This window comes from Anomaloglossus baeobatrachus, chromosome 12 (assembly GCF_048569485.1).
Source record: "Anomaloglossus baeobatrachus isolate aAnoBae1 chromosome 12, aAnoBae1.hap1, whole genome shotgun sequence".
Taxonomy (NCBI): domain Eukaryota; kingdom Metazoa; phylum Chordata; class Amphibia; order Anura; family Aromobatidae; genus Anomaloglossus; species Anomaloglossus baeobatrachus.
In genome coordinates, this window is record NC_134364.1 from 41,802,371 (window position 1) to 41,814,343 (window position 11,973).

Here is an 11,973-nt window from a genome sequence, read left to right on the forward strand (position 1 = left end):
ATTTGGGTGTTGTAACCCCCCCCCCCCCCCCCCCACAAAAAAAATACAAAACAAAAAAACATCTGGGATCATTTGCTCAAATCTAAAATACATCATCCCTGTAAATAGTACAATGTAGACACGGTGTAAAGGATTCACCGACAAAAAACTGATTCCTGTATTGAGAAGTAAAAGTCCATAAATCCTGTGTTTGATACTATAGAGAACAAAACCGCAATGTGATTTATTTTTTAAATTGGGGTTTTGGGAGATGAAACAGTTATAAAAAAAAAAAAAGGAATAAACAAAATAAAAAAATTAATAAAAAATAAGAGCATTTTGGGGTTATCTTTATGTAAATTGTCTTTACTGGTGAATTTAATTAAATGTATATATGCATTACATATATACAATATAATTTATGATTTTAATTTTTTTTATTGAGGTTTTGGGAGATGAAACCACTTAAAAAAAAAAATAAGAGATTTTGTATTTAGCATTTTGGAGTTCTCTTTAGGCTATGTGCACACGATGCAGATTTGGTGCAGAAATTCTCTGCATCAAATCTGCACTTTCTGGGAGAAAAAAAACGCACCAAGAAACACGTGTTTTTAGTGCATTTTTGATTGTTAATTGATGGAAGGGCAAAAAAACTCACCAATTGACATGCTGCAGATTATTTTCTGCACCAAATCTGCAAGGAAAAAATAAGCAATATGTGCACAACACTTCAGGATTCTCGTAGACTTTGCTCACATAAGAAGAAGCAGGCAGATTTGTCCCACAATCTGCATAAACAAAAAACTTACTGTGTGCAAACAGCCTTATTGTAGGCTGCCTATCCTTACTGGTGAGTTTAGCATACATTTCTATGCACTGAGCCCATTAATATACTTTTCTATGCAATGAGCCCATAGATCCTGGATTAAAAGAATTTTGCGGTTAGGCTCAATCCCACATTAGTTCTGTTACAGTACTCCTTAAAATGGGTTTTCTAAAAACAAAGACCTCCAATAACTTAGCTTAGAGGACTTAAAGGAAAATTAAGACTGGTGATCATGTACATACCTGACATGGAAAACATTTAAAGATATAAACATAAAACATGACTACAACAGTACAAAAGCTGAATTACCGTATGTAATACATACAAATCTCATTATGTATTATATGTAGAATATTATTATACATTAGATTATTACATAATTCAGCTTTTGTACTGTTACAGCCATCTGTTATGTTTATACCCTTTACATGTATTCCATGGCAGGTATATAGATGATCTCCATTCTTAATTTAATAATTTGCAATAATAAATTATTGACTTTTTACATTACTGTCTGGCACATGTTTCGGCTCTTATTTGCTATACAAGTTTGTTTATGCCTTAAAGGCATATTATTCGGCTAATGATTACTTTGTGGGTGTACTTCTCTAAAGGAGTTAAAAAAAAAAAAGTTTGAAAACAAGTGGATAAAATAACACTAACAAAAAAACCCCAAAAACAACCTACCTGTCTTAGGCAATCTTAATCGTTTGATTTACACCAGTAAAGAAAACATTTCCCATGGTGCCAAAGTCACATTGCTCCTATCTAATGGCAGCCAGTGATTGAGCAATGCCATGGTAATAGATTAGTGGCCAATGGCAGCCAATAGCTTCCAAGCATATGGCAAAAGGGATGTATGAAGAAATGGAATCCCTTTAAAGAGGAACTGCCAGTAAGTAAAAAGATGCCAGTTTTTGCTCTTATTTTATCCCCACTGCTCCCGAGTATGTCAGTTTTTCCGCCAAACAGTTCCAGAGATATGGACCTTTATATTTAGTGTCATTCTGTACGTTCCTTCCAGGGGGTGCGGCTGACAGGATCCTCAGGGGCGTGTCTTTAGGCTGCGCTGCAGTATTACCATGAACCACGCCCCCTTATAAAGGCCATAAAAATGAGCAATAAAAAGAAAGGGCGTATCTCTGGAACCATATGTGGATTCTAAAAAAACAAAACAAAACAAAAACAACATACTTAGCGGAGCAGTAGGAATAAAAAACAGAGCAAAAACTGGTCACTTTTGATTTGGTGACAAGAACCTTTTAAGACTACCATAGCTCCGAGTCGGATCCTAAAGAGGTCAGCTAGGGTGCAGTATATTTGATGAATAGAATAGTGTAATAGACTGTACTTTCTTGCTACAAAAATGGCAAAGCTTAAAGAAAACACAATATTATGGGAACTAAAAGGTAAAATGACTGAACTGGCATGAGAAGAAGTTTCTAGAGAAGATCTGAATAACTGGCTGACATCAGAGGTCCTCCGCTTCGGGTTATGCAGCATATTGACTATTTTACGTATCTCGTTTGCATCAATTATTTAGACATTGTTTTAGGTGGGGATATTCTCTTCCGACTTCTGCATGATCCCATAAAAATCTTGTATCAATGGCAGACACCAGTGACAAACTGGGTAACAACTCCACTAACCTCTACGACCCACTTTCCCCATTTGATTGGTTCCCATTGGCAAAACTGGAATGGTTATTTAGACATTCATCCCACTACAAAGACGTAACAAACTGTTTTCAAGTCTTTTCGTTAAAACATAAAAACCAACACTGATTTGGATTTTCTTTTGGAATATACAGTGACATACACAACATGCATTACAAGATGGGGACCACTGCTGCGCAGGCGGCAAATCCTGGCTACTATCTGCTCAGTTTACTGGATAGTTTCACCTCTCGGACAGAGGATTTTCCGCGGCTGGTTTTACTCCCTGCAGAGTGATGAGTGCCACCTGGTCCCTTGGATAAGTTCTTACTTTGTTTGCTGCAGCAATAATCCTGTTGACAGGAGCGTCTTGAAGAAGAAGAACCAGAGAGGGTGGGTGGGGATTTGCTCCGGCCAACGTATGGTGACGAGCCTTTGGGGTCATGATGATGGGGTCTTCCGGCTCTTGATGAAGAAGAGCTGTTAGTACGGGGTAATGAAGAGCTGCGCGGGGAAGCGCTAGGGCTTCGTCGGGGAACCACGGGACTCTTTGGAGGTGTTTTGGGGCTGTGGGGAGAACCTGGGCTTTTGGATTGGGAAGAACTGCGTGCCTTTTGAGACCCATTCTTAATAATCTGAGCCAGGCGGGAGAGCAGGTCTGAATCAGAATTACCGCTCCCCAGCACCTTGTATCTGCGTATGCTATAGAGAGAAGAAAAAAAAAAAAAAGAAGAATAAGCACATCAGTTTATTTTATCTTATTATTAGAACATATCAATAGATTTATCTATCGATATAAAACAAACAACACAACAACATACAAAGCCATTAAAGGGGTTGTCCACTGCTTTAACATTGATAGCTTAGGGTACGTCATCAATGTCGACTTGGCCTGGGTCAGATACTGGCACCCCAGCCGATCAGCCTTTTTAGGTGCCGGCAGCGGCACCTAATAATAATAATTCAGCCATTATCTGCCGGCAAAGATGCAGGCTCCGTTCCTGAGTCCACAGCAAAGTCAGGAAGGCGACATATGACGTAACTGTACATCATATGTCGATAAGGGGTTAATTTACCATGAGTTCTTAGTCACAGGAATCGTTAAACAACGCATACAATAAATTTATGGAACAAAAAAATTCCAAATTGTTTTTGCTAAAACGGGAGCACTGTCCTTCACCTCTACTTTATTGGGGCCAACTAGACAGATTAGAAGTTGGATCCTTCCAATCTTTCTATGTATAATGCAACCTTCATGGGGATCTTGCCTCTCCACTCCTTCTAAAGTAATAACAAATCAGCAAACAGTATGAACCAAAGGAATAATCTAATGAAAAGAAATCTATCGCTGTAGTTTTCCTTACCGCGCCTCCACTCCAGGTCGTGTGGGTGGTTTTCCAGGTGGTGGCCTTGGAAGGAAAGGCGTTGAAGGAGCGCTGCTAATCTGATCATTACTTGTCCAGGACACCGGGCGGGGGATCTTACTTCTCCTAGACTGGGGGCTGTGAGATGTTACACTTCCATCGTCAGACTGCCGGACATTTGAATCGGAGACCGTTCTGGGAATGAAGAAGACTTCGTCCTCAGATAACCGTACAGCTGGTGACGAGGTCTTCTCCTCCATGGACTTGTCAGAGGCACTTGAAAGGTCACCGTAAAATGACTTGATTTGCCGCTTTTCCATTAAGATTCTGGCAAGATCGGTCTGATGGGCTTTTTTCAAAAAAAGCTTCTCCTTTGCAGATATCGGAGAGGACGATTCTGATGCAGAATCGACCTCCTGGGCCAGTACGGGAATCCTGCTGTGTCTAGTTGGAAGAGATGACTTGGTGTGATCTTTTTTGGAATGCTGAGAGGCATCGCTTAGGTCACACTGGAGCCCATTTTTAAGATTTCTTTGATCCTTATCGCCAACATGGTCAAGTAACATAGACAAGCTAGACTCTGCACAGCCGTTAGATACTGCATGTTTATCTTTGTGATAACCATTTTGATGAACCTTTTCAAGTAAGGTCCCGGTAGGCACTACCACGTCAACGTTTCGCGGACTCAACACTGCTTCCAACTTTATTTCTTGATGATCTGAGGGTTCATTTGGCACAGAGCAAAAAGTCCTGGTCTTTGTGGGTTCATAAATATCAGTCATTACCACGTCTGGGATTTTACAAGGTCCAGGAGAAAGCCTTGGAGAATGACAACTTTTGTTTTGTTCAGACTTGCCCTCAACTGGAGAGCCAGAATGGGAGCGTACCGGAGTCTCGACACTTTTCTTCTCATTTGGCATTAGATCATAGCCATTAACCAAGTCTTTATTGCCTGGGTCCATGGCTGAGCCACTTGCTTTGCTCTGACCAAGTTGACCTAAATCTAATGCCAGATTTCCTTTGTTGGTAGCGGAGGCGATATCATCTTCTGTTGTACCGTAACCTGTTGGCGTCTCGTGTGGCGAGAACATTTCTAAGAGATTGGAGTCCCGATCTCGTTTCTCTAACGCTGGTCCGCAGGGGAAGCTTTCTGAAGCAGATTGGGTTGATGTAACTGAAGGTCGAGGAATCGTCATCTAAATGTACAAGAAGTGATAAAATGAGACAAATTAATTCCACTACCAATAACGCACTCGTATCCAATGCCATCTGATGGTGCAGATAACCTGCAGGTATCGGTCACTTAAAAATAAAATTAGTTTTACTGAACAACAGATAATAGAGGTAAAACATGCATTATTGTATAAAACATGCATCAAAATTAAAAAATGCAACAACAAAAACGCAGAGCAAAAATTCAATTTTATAAACACTTTTTTTTTTTCAAATGTAACTTTTTGTTTTTACGCCTTTTAATCTATTTTTTTTCTTTTGTGTTTGGAATCATATTACCATCCTTTTGAGGTAACAGGAAGGGTTTTCTATTTTAGAATCTATTGTCCCAATAAAAGACTTCTTGGGGTTGCATGGCTTGTTGAACTAGGGGCACAAAATGCTCCGACATGTAAAGAACAGACTATGATTACAGTCTTGTAATTGCCGATCAACATTTTCTCCTTAAGACAACACTAAGGCCACGGTATATAAAGTCTCCAAGAAGCCATAATCTAAATGTTGGTAATGGAATTCCGTTTTCTTTTGAAAAACTACTTTATAGCTAATTTTAGTATCATTAATTGTAGAATTGGTGATAATCGATTTCCAGGACCTTGATAAGGCGGCCATGTTGGTAATCTGTGGCTTGCGGACGAGAGCCCTAAGAACCGCCTCTTGGGGCCGTTTCACACATCCGGCTTTTTGCCGGATTGGCGGATCCGGCGCACTCCAGAACAGTGTATACAATACAATGGCAGCGCAGCAACTTCTGGGTTACATGCTCCCGTCACATGACAACATGTGACCGAAGCTTGTCGCGCCGCCATTGTACTGTATACACTGTACTGGAGTGCGCCGGATCCGCCAATCCGGCAAAAAGCCGGATGTGTGAAACGGCCCTTACTTGACAACATCCACGGATCCTCTTTTGATTAGCTGGGCTGGTGCAATGTCACATGTAAGGCCACGTGTTGAGTATTTGGTGAGTTTTTTACCTCAGTATTTGTAGCCAAAACCAGGAGTGGAACAATCCCAGGAAAAATATAATAGAAACACGGTGACTGAGGTATTATTGCATAATTTAACCTTTGTTTATCTGTGGAGCCATGTTGTTTGTAGGCTCAATTTATATAACTGTGATCTAAGAATTTATTTATTTTTTTATATATATATATATATATATATATATATATATATATATATATATATATATATATATATATATATATACACACACATATATACAGAGGAATAACCTGATTTATAGACAACATATGTTTTTTCAATGTACGCTCTTACTAGTTATATAAGATGCAATATATTTTCTCTGTATTGATTCCTAATTGTTTAATAAAAAAGATCTGATTTAAAAAATAATAGAAATACGGGCACTTCTGGATTTATCACCCACTCCTGATTCTTGTTTACAAATACGAAGGCAAAAAAGTCACCAAGTACTCAACGTGTGCACGTGTCCCAAGTCACATCGCAACGATGATATTGACCAAGCCGGCTAATCAGAAGAGGAGACATGGATGCCACCAGGTAAGAAGCGGTTCTCAGAGATCCCGTCTGCCAACAACAGATTTATAAAGTGGCCGCCAGACCAGGGTCCTACAAATCAATTCACACCAACTCTAAAAGGGCGCTTTAAACGCAGCGACATCGCTAGCGATGGTCACTCATGAAAGCGCCAGCCCCCATCGTTTGTGCATCACGGGCAAATCGCTGCCCATGGCGCACAATATCGCTAGTACCCGTCACACGGACTTAAGGGGGCTTTACACGCTGCGACATCGCTAATGCGGAGTCGTTGGGGTCACGGAATTTGTGACGCACATCCGGCCGCATTAGTGATGTTGCTGCGTGTGACACCGATGAGCGATTTTGCATCTTTGCAAAAATGTGCAAAATCGCTCATCGGTGACATGGGGGTCCATTCTCGATTATCGTTACTGCAGCAGTAACGATGTAGTTCGTCGCTCCTGCGGCAGCACACATCGCTATGTGTGACGCCGCAGGAACGAGGAAGCTCTCCTTACCTGCCTCCCGGCCGCTATGAGGAAGGAAGGAGGTGGGCGGGATGTTACGTCCCGCTCATCTCCGCCCCTCCGCTGCTATTGGGCGGCCGCTCAGTGACGTCGCTGTGACGCCGCACGGACCGCCCCCTTAGAAAGGAGGTGGTTCGCCGGTCACAGCGACGTCGCCGGGCAGGTATGTGTGACGGGTCTGGGCGATGTTGTGCGGCACGGGCAGCGATTTGCCCGTGTCGCGCAACAGATGGGGGCGGGTACCCACACTAGCGATATCGGGACCGATATCGCAGTGTGTAAAGTAGCCTTTACCTTCCTAGCGACGTCGTTGTGGCCAACGGAACAGCCTCTGTTCTAAGGGGGCAGTTAGTGCAGCGTCACAGAGACGTCACACAGCAGGCGTCCAATAGAAGCGGAGGGGCGGAGAGCAGCCGCATGAAAGACATGCCCACCTCGTTGCTGGAGGACGCAGGTACGCTGTTGTTCGTCGTTCCTGGGGTGTCACACGTAGCGATGTGTGCTGCCTCAGGAACAACCAACAACCTGCGTCCAAAAGCAGCAACGACATTTGGGAAATGGACGACATGTCAAAAATCAGCGATTTGGTAAGTATTTTGCATCGTTAGCGGTCGCTCGTACATGTCACATGCAACTACGTCGCTAACGAGGCCGGATGCGCGTCACGAATTCCGTGACCCCAACGACATCTCGTTAGCGATGTCGTTGGGTGTAAAGCCCGCTTACGTCTCATTTAATAGAACTATTAAGCAGTAATAAATAAAAGCTACAAGCTTCATTTATTATTTAGTTGAGAAGTGTGGATTTTATTTCTCCAGAATTTATCTGCGTTGCCCAGTGCCATCCATGTAAAGAACATTTACGTTTTAGAAATCAAATCCACTACCAAACAGCGGACAGTGGGCTGATGGAGAACAGCACGCATCCTGACACTTCCTCCAATTCTGTGTGCCGGATGAGGACCTTTTGTATCCAGATCACAAGTATATTTTATTATATTTTATTTAAATGGAAAATAAATGGACTGAAAGTCAACACACCCAAGAGTCTGAATATCAGATCACTGTGTGCATTTACACACGCAATAGATGCAATCAGCATAGAGCAGTCAGAGCAGATTTTGGTAAACTTTAGGGTTGGCCACTTGACTGAATTGGAAAATCCATAAACTGCTAAAACCCATTGACACATCCTGCAGCACACAAGCGGAGTCCGCTCTCCCCAATCATGGCACCATGTGTGTAAACCCTGGACGTAGTAGTTAACCTGTCCAAGAAAGCTGTGGCTCTGCAATTTACTCATGTGATGGCCTCTCTGGCTGCATCATCATCGGCTCAGCCCATACGGGAGGCTCTGGTGCATCCACCTGTGCATGCATAAAGTACTTTGGTGCCCGTGCAGAAGAGGCGGCAGTCAGAGATGCTTACATGATTACCGTATTTTTCGGATTATAAGACGCACTTTGCCTCCCAAAAATTTGGGAGGAAAGTGAGGGGTGCGTCTTAAAATCCGAATGTAGCTTACCGGGATGGAGGGGGGGAGGGGGGTAGTGGAGAGGGGTCACTGGAGGCAGGACTATATTGTGCTCCCGCGTGCGGCGCCCGGCGCGGCTTTGTGCGGTGGCTGACACGGCTCTGTGGTGCGGCCGGAGCGGTTGCCTCCTGTGACCCCCAACTCCACCACTGCTGCTGCCCCCCACCGGACACCACCGGATTATAAAACGGACACCAGATTTTTACTTTTTTAGCTCTAAATTTGGGGTGCGTCTTATAATCCGGTGCGTCTTATAAAACGAAAAATACAGTAAATCATGTGGCAGCCACCACCTTTGCTGTATGGACGTGGCGAACGATGTGTAAAGCATTTACACATTGTACCAAAGGGCAACAGTGAGGCTTCAATCTATGTCACATTGTAAATAATGTGTGCAAATTGGGATTCTGATCTGGCTTATAGATCCTAAGTTATATGCAAAGGATTGTTAAAAATCCACATTTGACTTTTAGGATCGCTACTTCCAATAGGTGGCGCTGCGCTAGAGTTTGTCTCCATTCCTGGAGAGATAATTTGTAAATAATGAGGCATTTGAGCATTTTATATGCCAATAAACATCTTAAATGGGTCAGAAACCAATTAAACGGGTTATCCAGGACAATTTAATGATTTCATTTGGGCCCAAGAACTAACAGTCAGGTTGTTGTTAACCACCTCCATGTTGTGCCTGGCACAGAGCGGTCACCGGCCATTCAGAGGCTTCCACCGACCTAACAGAGCGGCTCTTCCTATTCCACTCTATTGATGGAGCACCATAGCTGATGTCCTGCTGATTAACAGCCAGCTCCCTGCCGCTAACTGCGGGGAGACAACTATCAATCACCATAACGTCAGTAGTAACATCACATCCACAGAGCAGAACAAAAGAAGAAGAGCTGATCTGTTGATGTGAAGCAGCTGAATAGCCATCAGGAGACACTGGTGACTGCTCTGAACCGGCGCCAGGTAGAACAGGCAGATATTTACTTGCCTGTTTTTGGGCCTAAAAATTATCAAATAGTCCAGGACAACGCCTTTGTAGGGATTGTGTCTTAATGGCATCATGGACAAACTGGAAGGACTATGGTGGCTCGGCCTGTCCATGCTTATGTGACCGCACAAAGGGTCTCTTTGGGGCAGATATCGTTACAGAAGAGTTGGTCATCATGAGTCAATCTCAAAGTCTGTAGAATCTATTGAATATATTACTTAAATCTTCCTATATAACTACTTTCTTGCAGTTCCATTTTGTTCCACGAGTCCAAGACAATCTGGAATAATCATCCTTTCCGCAATTGCGTTTTTTTTTTAATACCCCGTTACACTTTAGGGAACAAACAGAACGGCACAGTAAAAAAAAGAAGATACAAAAACTTTGACATGGATTAACAAGTGACAGTGACTTTGGACATATCCGTTCATTCACCTGGGACTTGGATATTCGTATTACACTGGGGTACTTGGTGCCACCATGGGGAATGGCAGGGAGCTTCCTGCGGTTGGCTGAACGAGAGGAAGAAGAGCAACTCTCAGCCGACTGACTCTTGGGGATGCCAATCTCTTTCTTGTGCGGAGACTCTGAGCGGCTCGACTGGGGTGTATTGGGGCTGGTGAAGCGCATGGGATTGCTAGCAGGTCTTGAGGTAGAGGATAACAGGATATGAGAAGCACCAAGCTGTGAATATGATGTGAGGGGGGGGAACAAAATCATAAAAGGAAAATAAACAATGAATGCACCCACCATGGCAGAAGAGAAGGAGATGAGCAAGCAAAGAAAACCATTTACCCTACGCTTAATGGAAGCCACATACGTGAAATGGACTTTATTTGTGCCGGCTGAAGGAGAAGTGGGGTTTCTATCTCCCAATGGGTCGCAGATGGGTGGCCATCTTTCCTTCCATAGTGGAGTGAGAAAGAGCCCAGTTCTTATGATCGATACAGGTCCAAGAGGAAGGACTCGAATCTTAAGTAGCTCGAAGAAATTTAGGCAGTTGTTGGCCAAACAATGGTTTACATGGCACCCATCTCACCCAACTCTCCGAAACCCAGGGACACTCGGCCGTCTGAAATTGGACATGCCGGATCCTTATCTCACCTGACATCTTGGGTGCCACCCCCCCAGACACAGGCTGTCAATATTGGCCAATGTTAGTCTACAGTGCCTCTACGGTCTCAAAGGTATGGATCCCACCTCCGTCTCATAGATTTAATACCCGAGATAGAAACCCTTTAAAGCGTGTTATAGAGCGCCTTCTTGATGCGTTTCTACATGAAATGACGTGCCATGCCTGTATAGAGGTGGATATGTCATGCTTTGAAGATAAAAATGAAGCCCAGCAGTTCGAGGCAAGCAAACCGAGCAAGGTTAGAAAGCATGGTTTGCCAGATTGCTAGACATATTTCTGAGTAAATCATTGGGATAAAAAGGGTTGTCCACTACCTAGACAGACCCTTTTTATAATAAAGTAGTCCCCCATGTAAGATAAAAACCACAAATCTTCACCGCCCAGTGATGTCATTGTTATGCCACGTGACCCCTGCAGCTAACCAGTGGATGCTTTTTGGGTCCTGCAAAGGAGCCAAATAGCGGCCTCTGACTGTTTGCAGACTTACAGATCATAACTATGTCACGGAAGACTTGGTGCAGACAACGCTGGGATAGGTATTTTTCAAGGGAGACAACTGCATTAAAAAAAGGGTTGTCCAGGTCCTTTAACCCCTACATGACCTATTAAATAAGAAGCGGCATTGCTTACCGGTGTGATAGCCCCTTCAGCTTGCGCTTCCATGGGACTTGTAGGTGTTGCTGGAAGCAGCTGGCCAGCAGCTCCTGACATTGGATCAAGTTTATCAAGACAAGGACCTGAGGAAACCAGGATGTCAAGTTCGATCCCTTCATCAGTTTTCTTATTGGTCCATGAGCCCAGTTTTGGAGGTCCATCTTGAGGAGACTCTTCAAGTACATGTAGCACCTCCGGTTCTTCTTCCGATGGACTTCCGGTTACCTTCTGACCTTTACCATTTGACGTGAAATCCTTTAAATCTCGTTCTTTATCCACAATGACCCATTCTTTAGAATCAACCTCCTGCCGGCAGGAGCTTAGATTGACGGCTACAAACCCATTGCTAACCACACCATCCAGATGCTCTGGAGAACTGCCCGACCCTGGCTTAGAGCCCTCCGGCATATACTCATCATCATAGTGCCACACGTGGTCAGTACCGGTAGGGGCCACAATCGTCTTTCTTGGAAGAGAAGGAGATGGAGATGACCCATCAGCAGCTGCTGCATCTTTCACATTTGGATCTTTTGGGACCTTTTCAACACTAACAGAAGAACAATCAAGACA

At 43.5% G+C, this 11,973-nt stretch overlaps 1 protein-coding gene across 2 annotated transcripts in view; it reads right to left on the minus strand.

The window, feature by feature from the left end:
* Nucleotides 1–66: 66 nt before the first annotated feature.
* Nucleotides 67–11,973, minus strand: part of TTBK2 (tau tubulin kinase 2) — a 137,057-nt gene continuing 125,150 nt past the window's right edge. Inside the window, exons 13-16 of one of the 2 annotated variants that reach the window (XM_075329959.1) lie at nt 11,380–11,950; nt 10,050–10,298; nt 3,825–5,020; nt 67–3,162 (exon numbers count right to left, since the gene is read on the minus strand). In XM_075329959.1, the coding sequence (XP_075186074.1) occupies nt 2,679–3,162; nt 3,825–5,020; nt 10,050–10,298; nt 11,380–11,950 (2,500 nt within the window). In that variant the 3' untranslated portion in view covers nt 67–2,678. The remainder of the gene's footprint in view (nt 3,163–3,824; nt 5,021–10,049; nt 10,299–11,379; nt 11,951–11,973) is intronic. The other variant, XM_075329961.1, reaches the window with a different exon arrangement.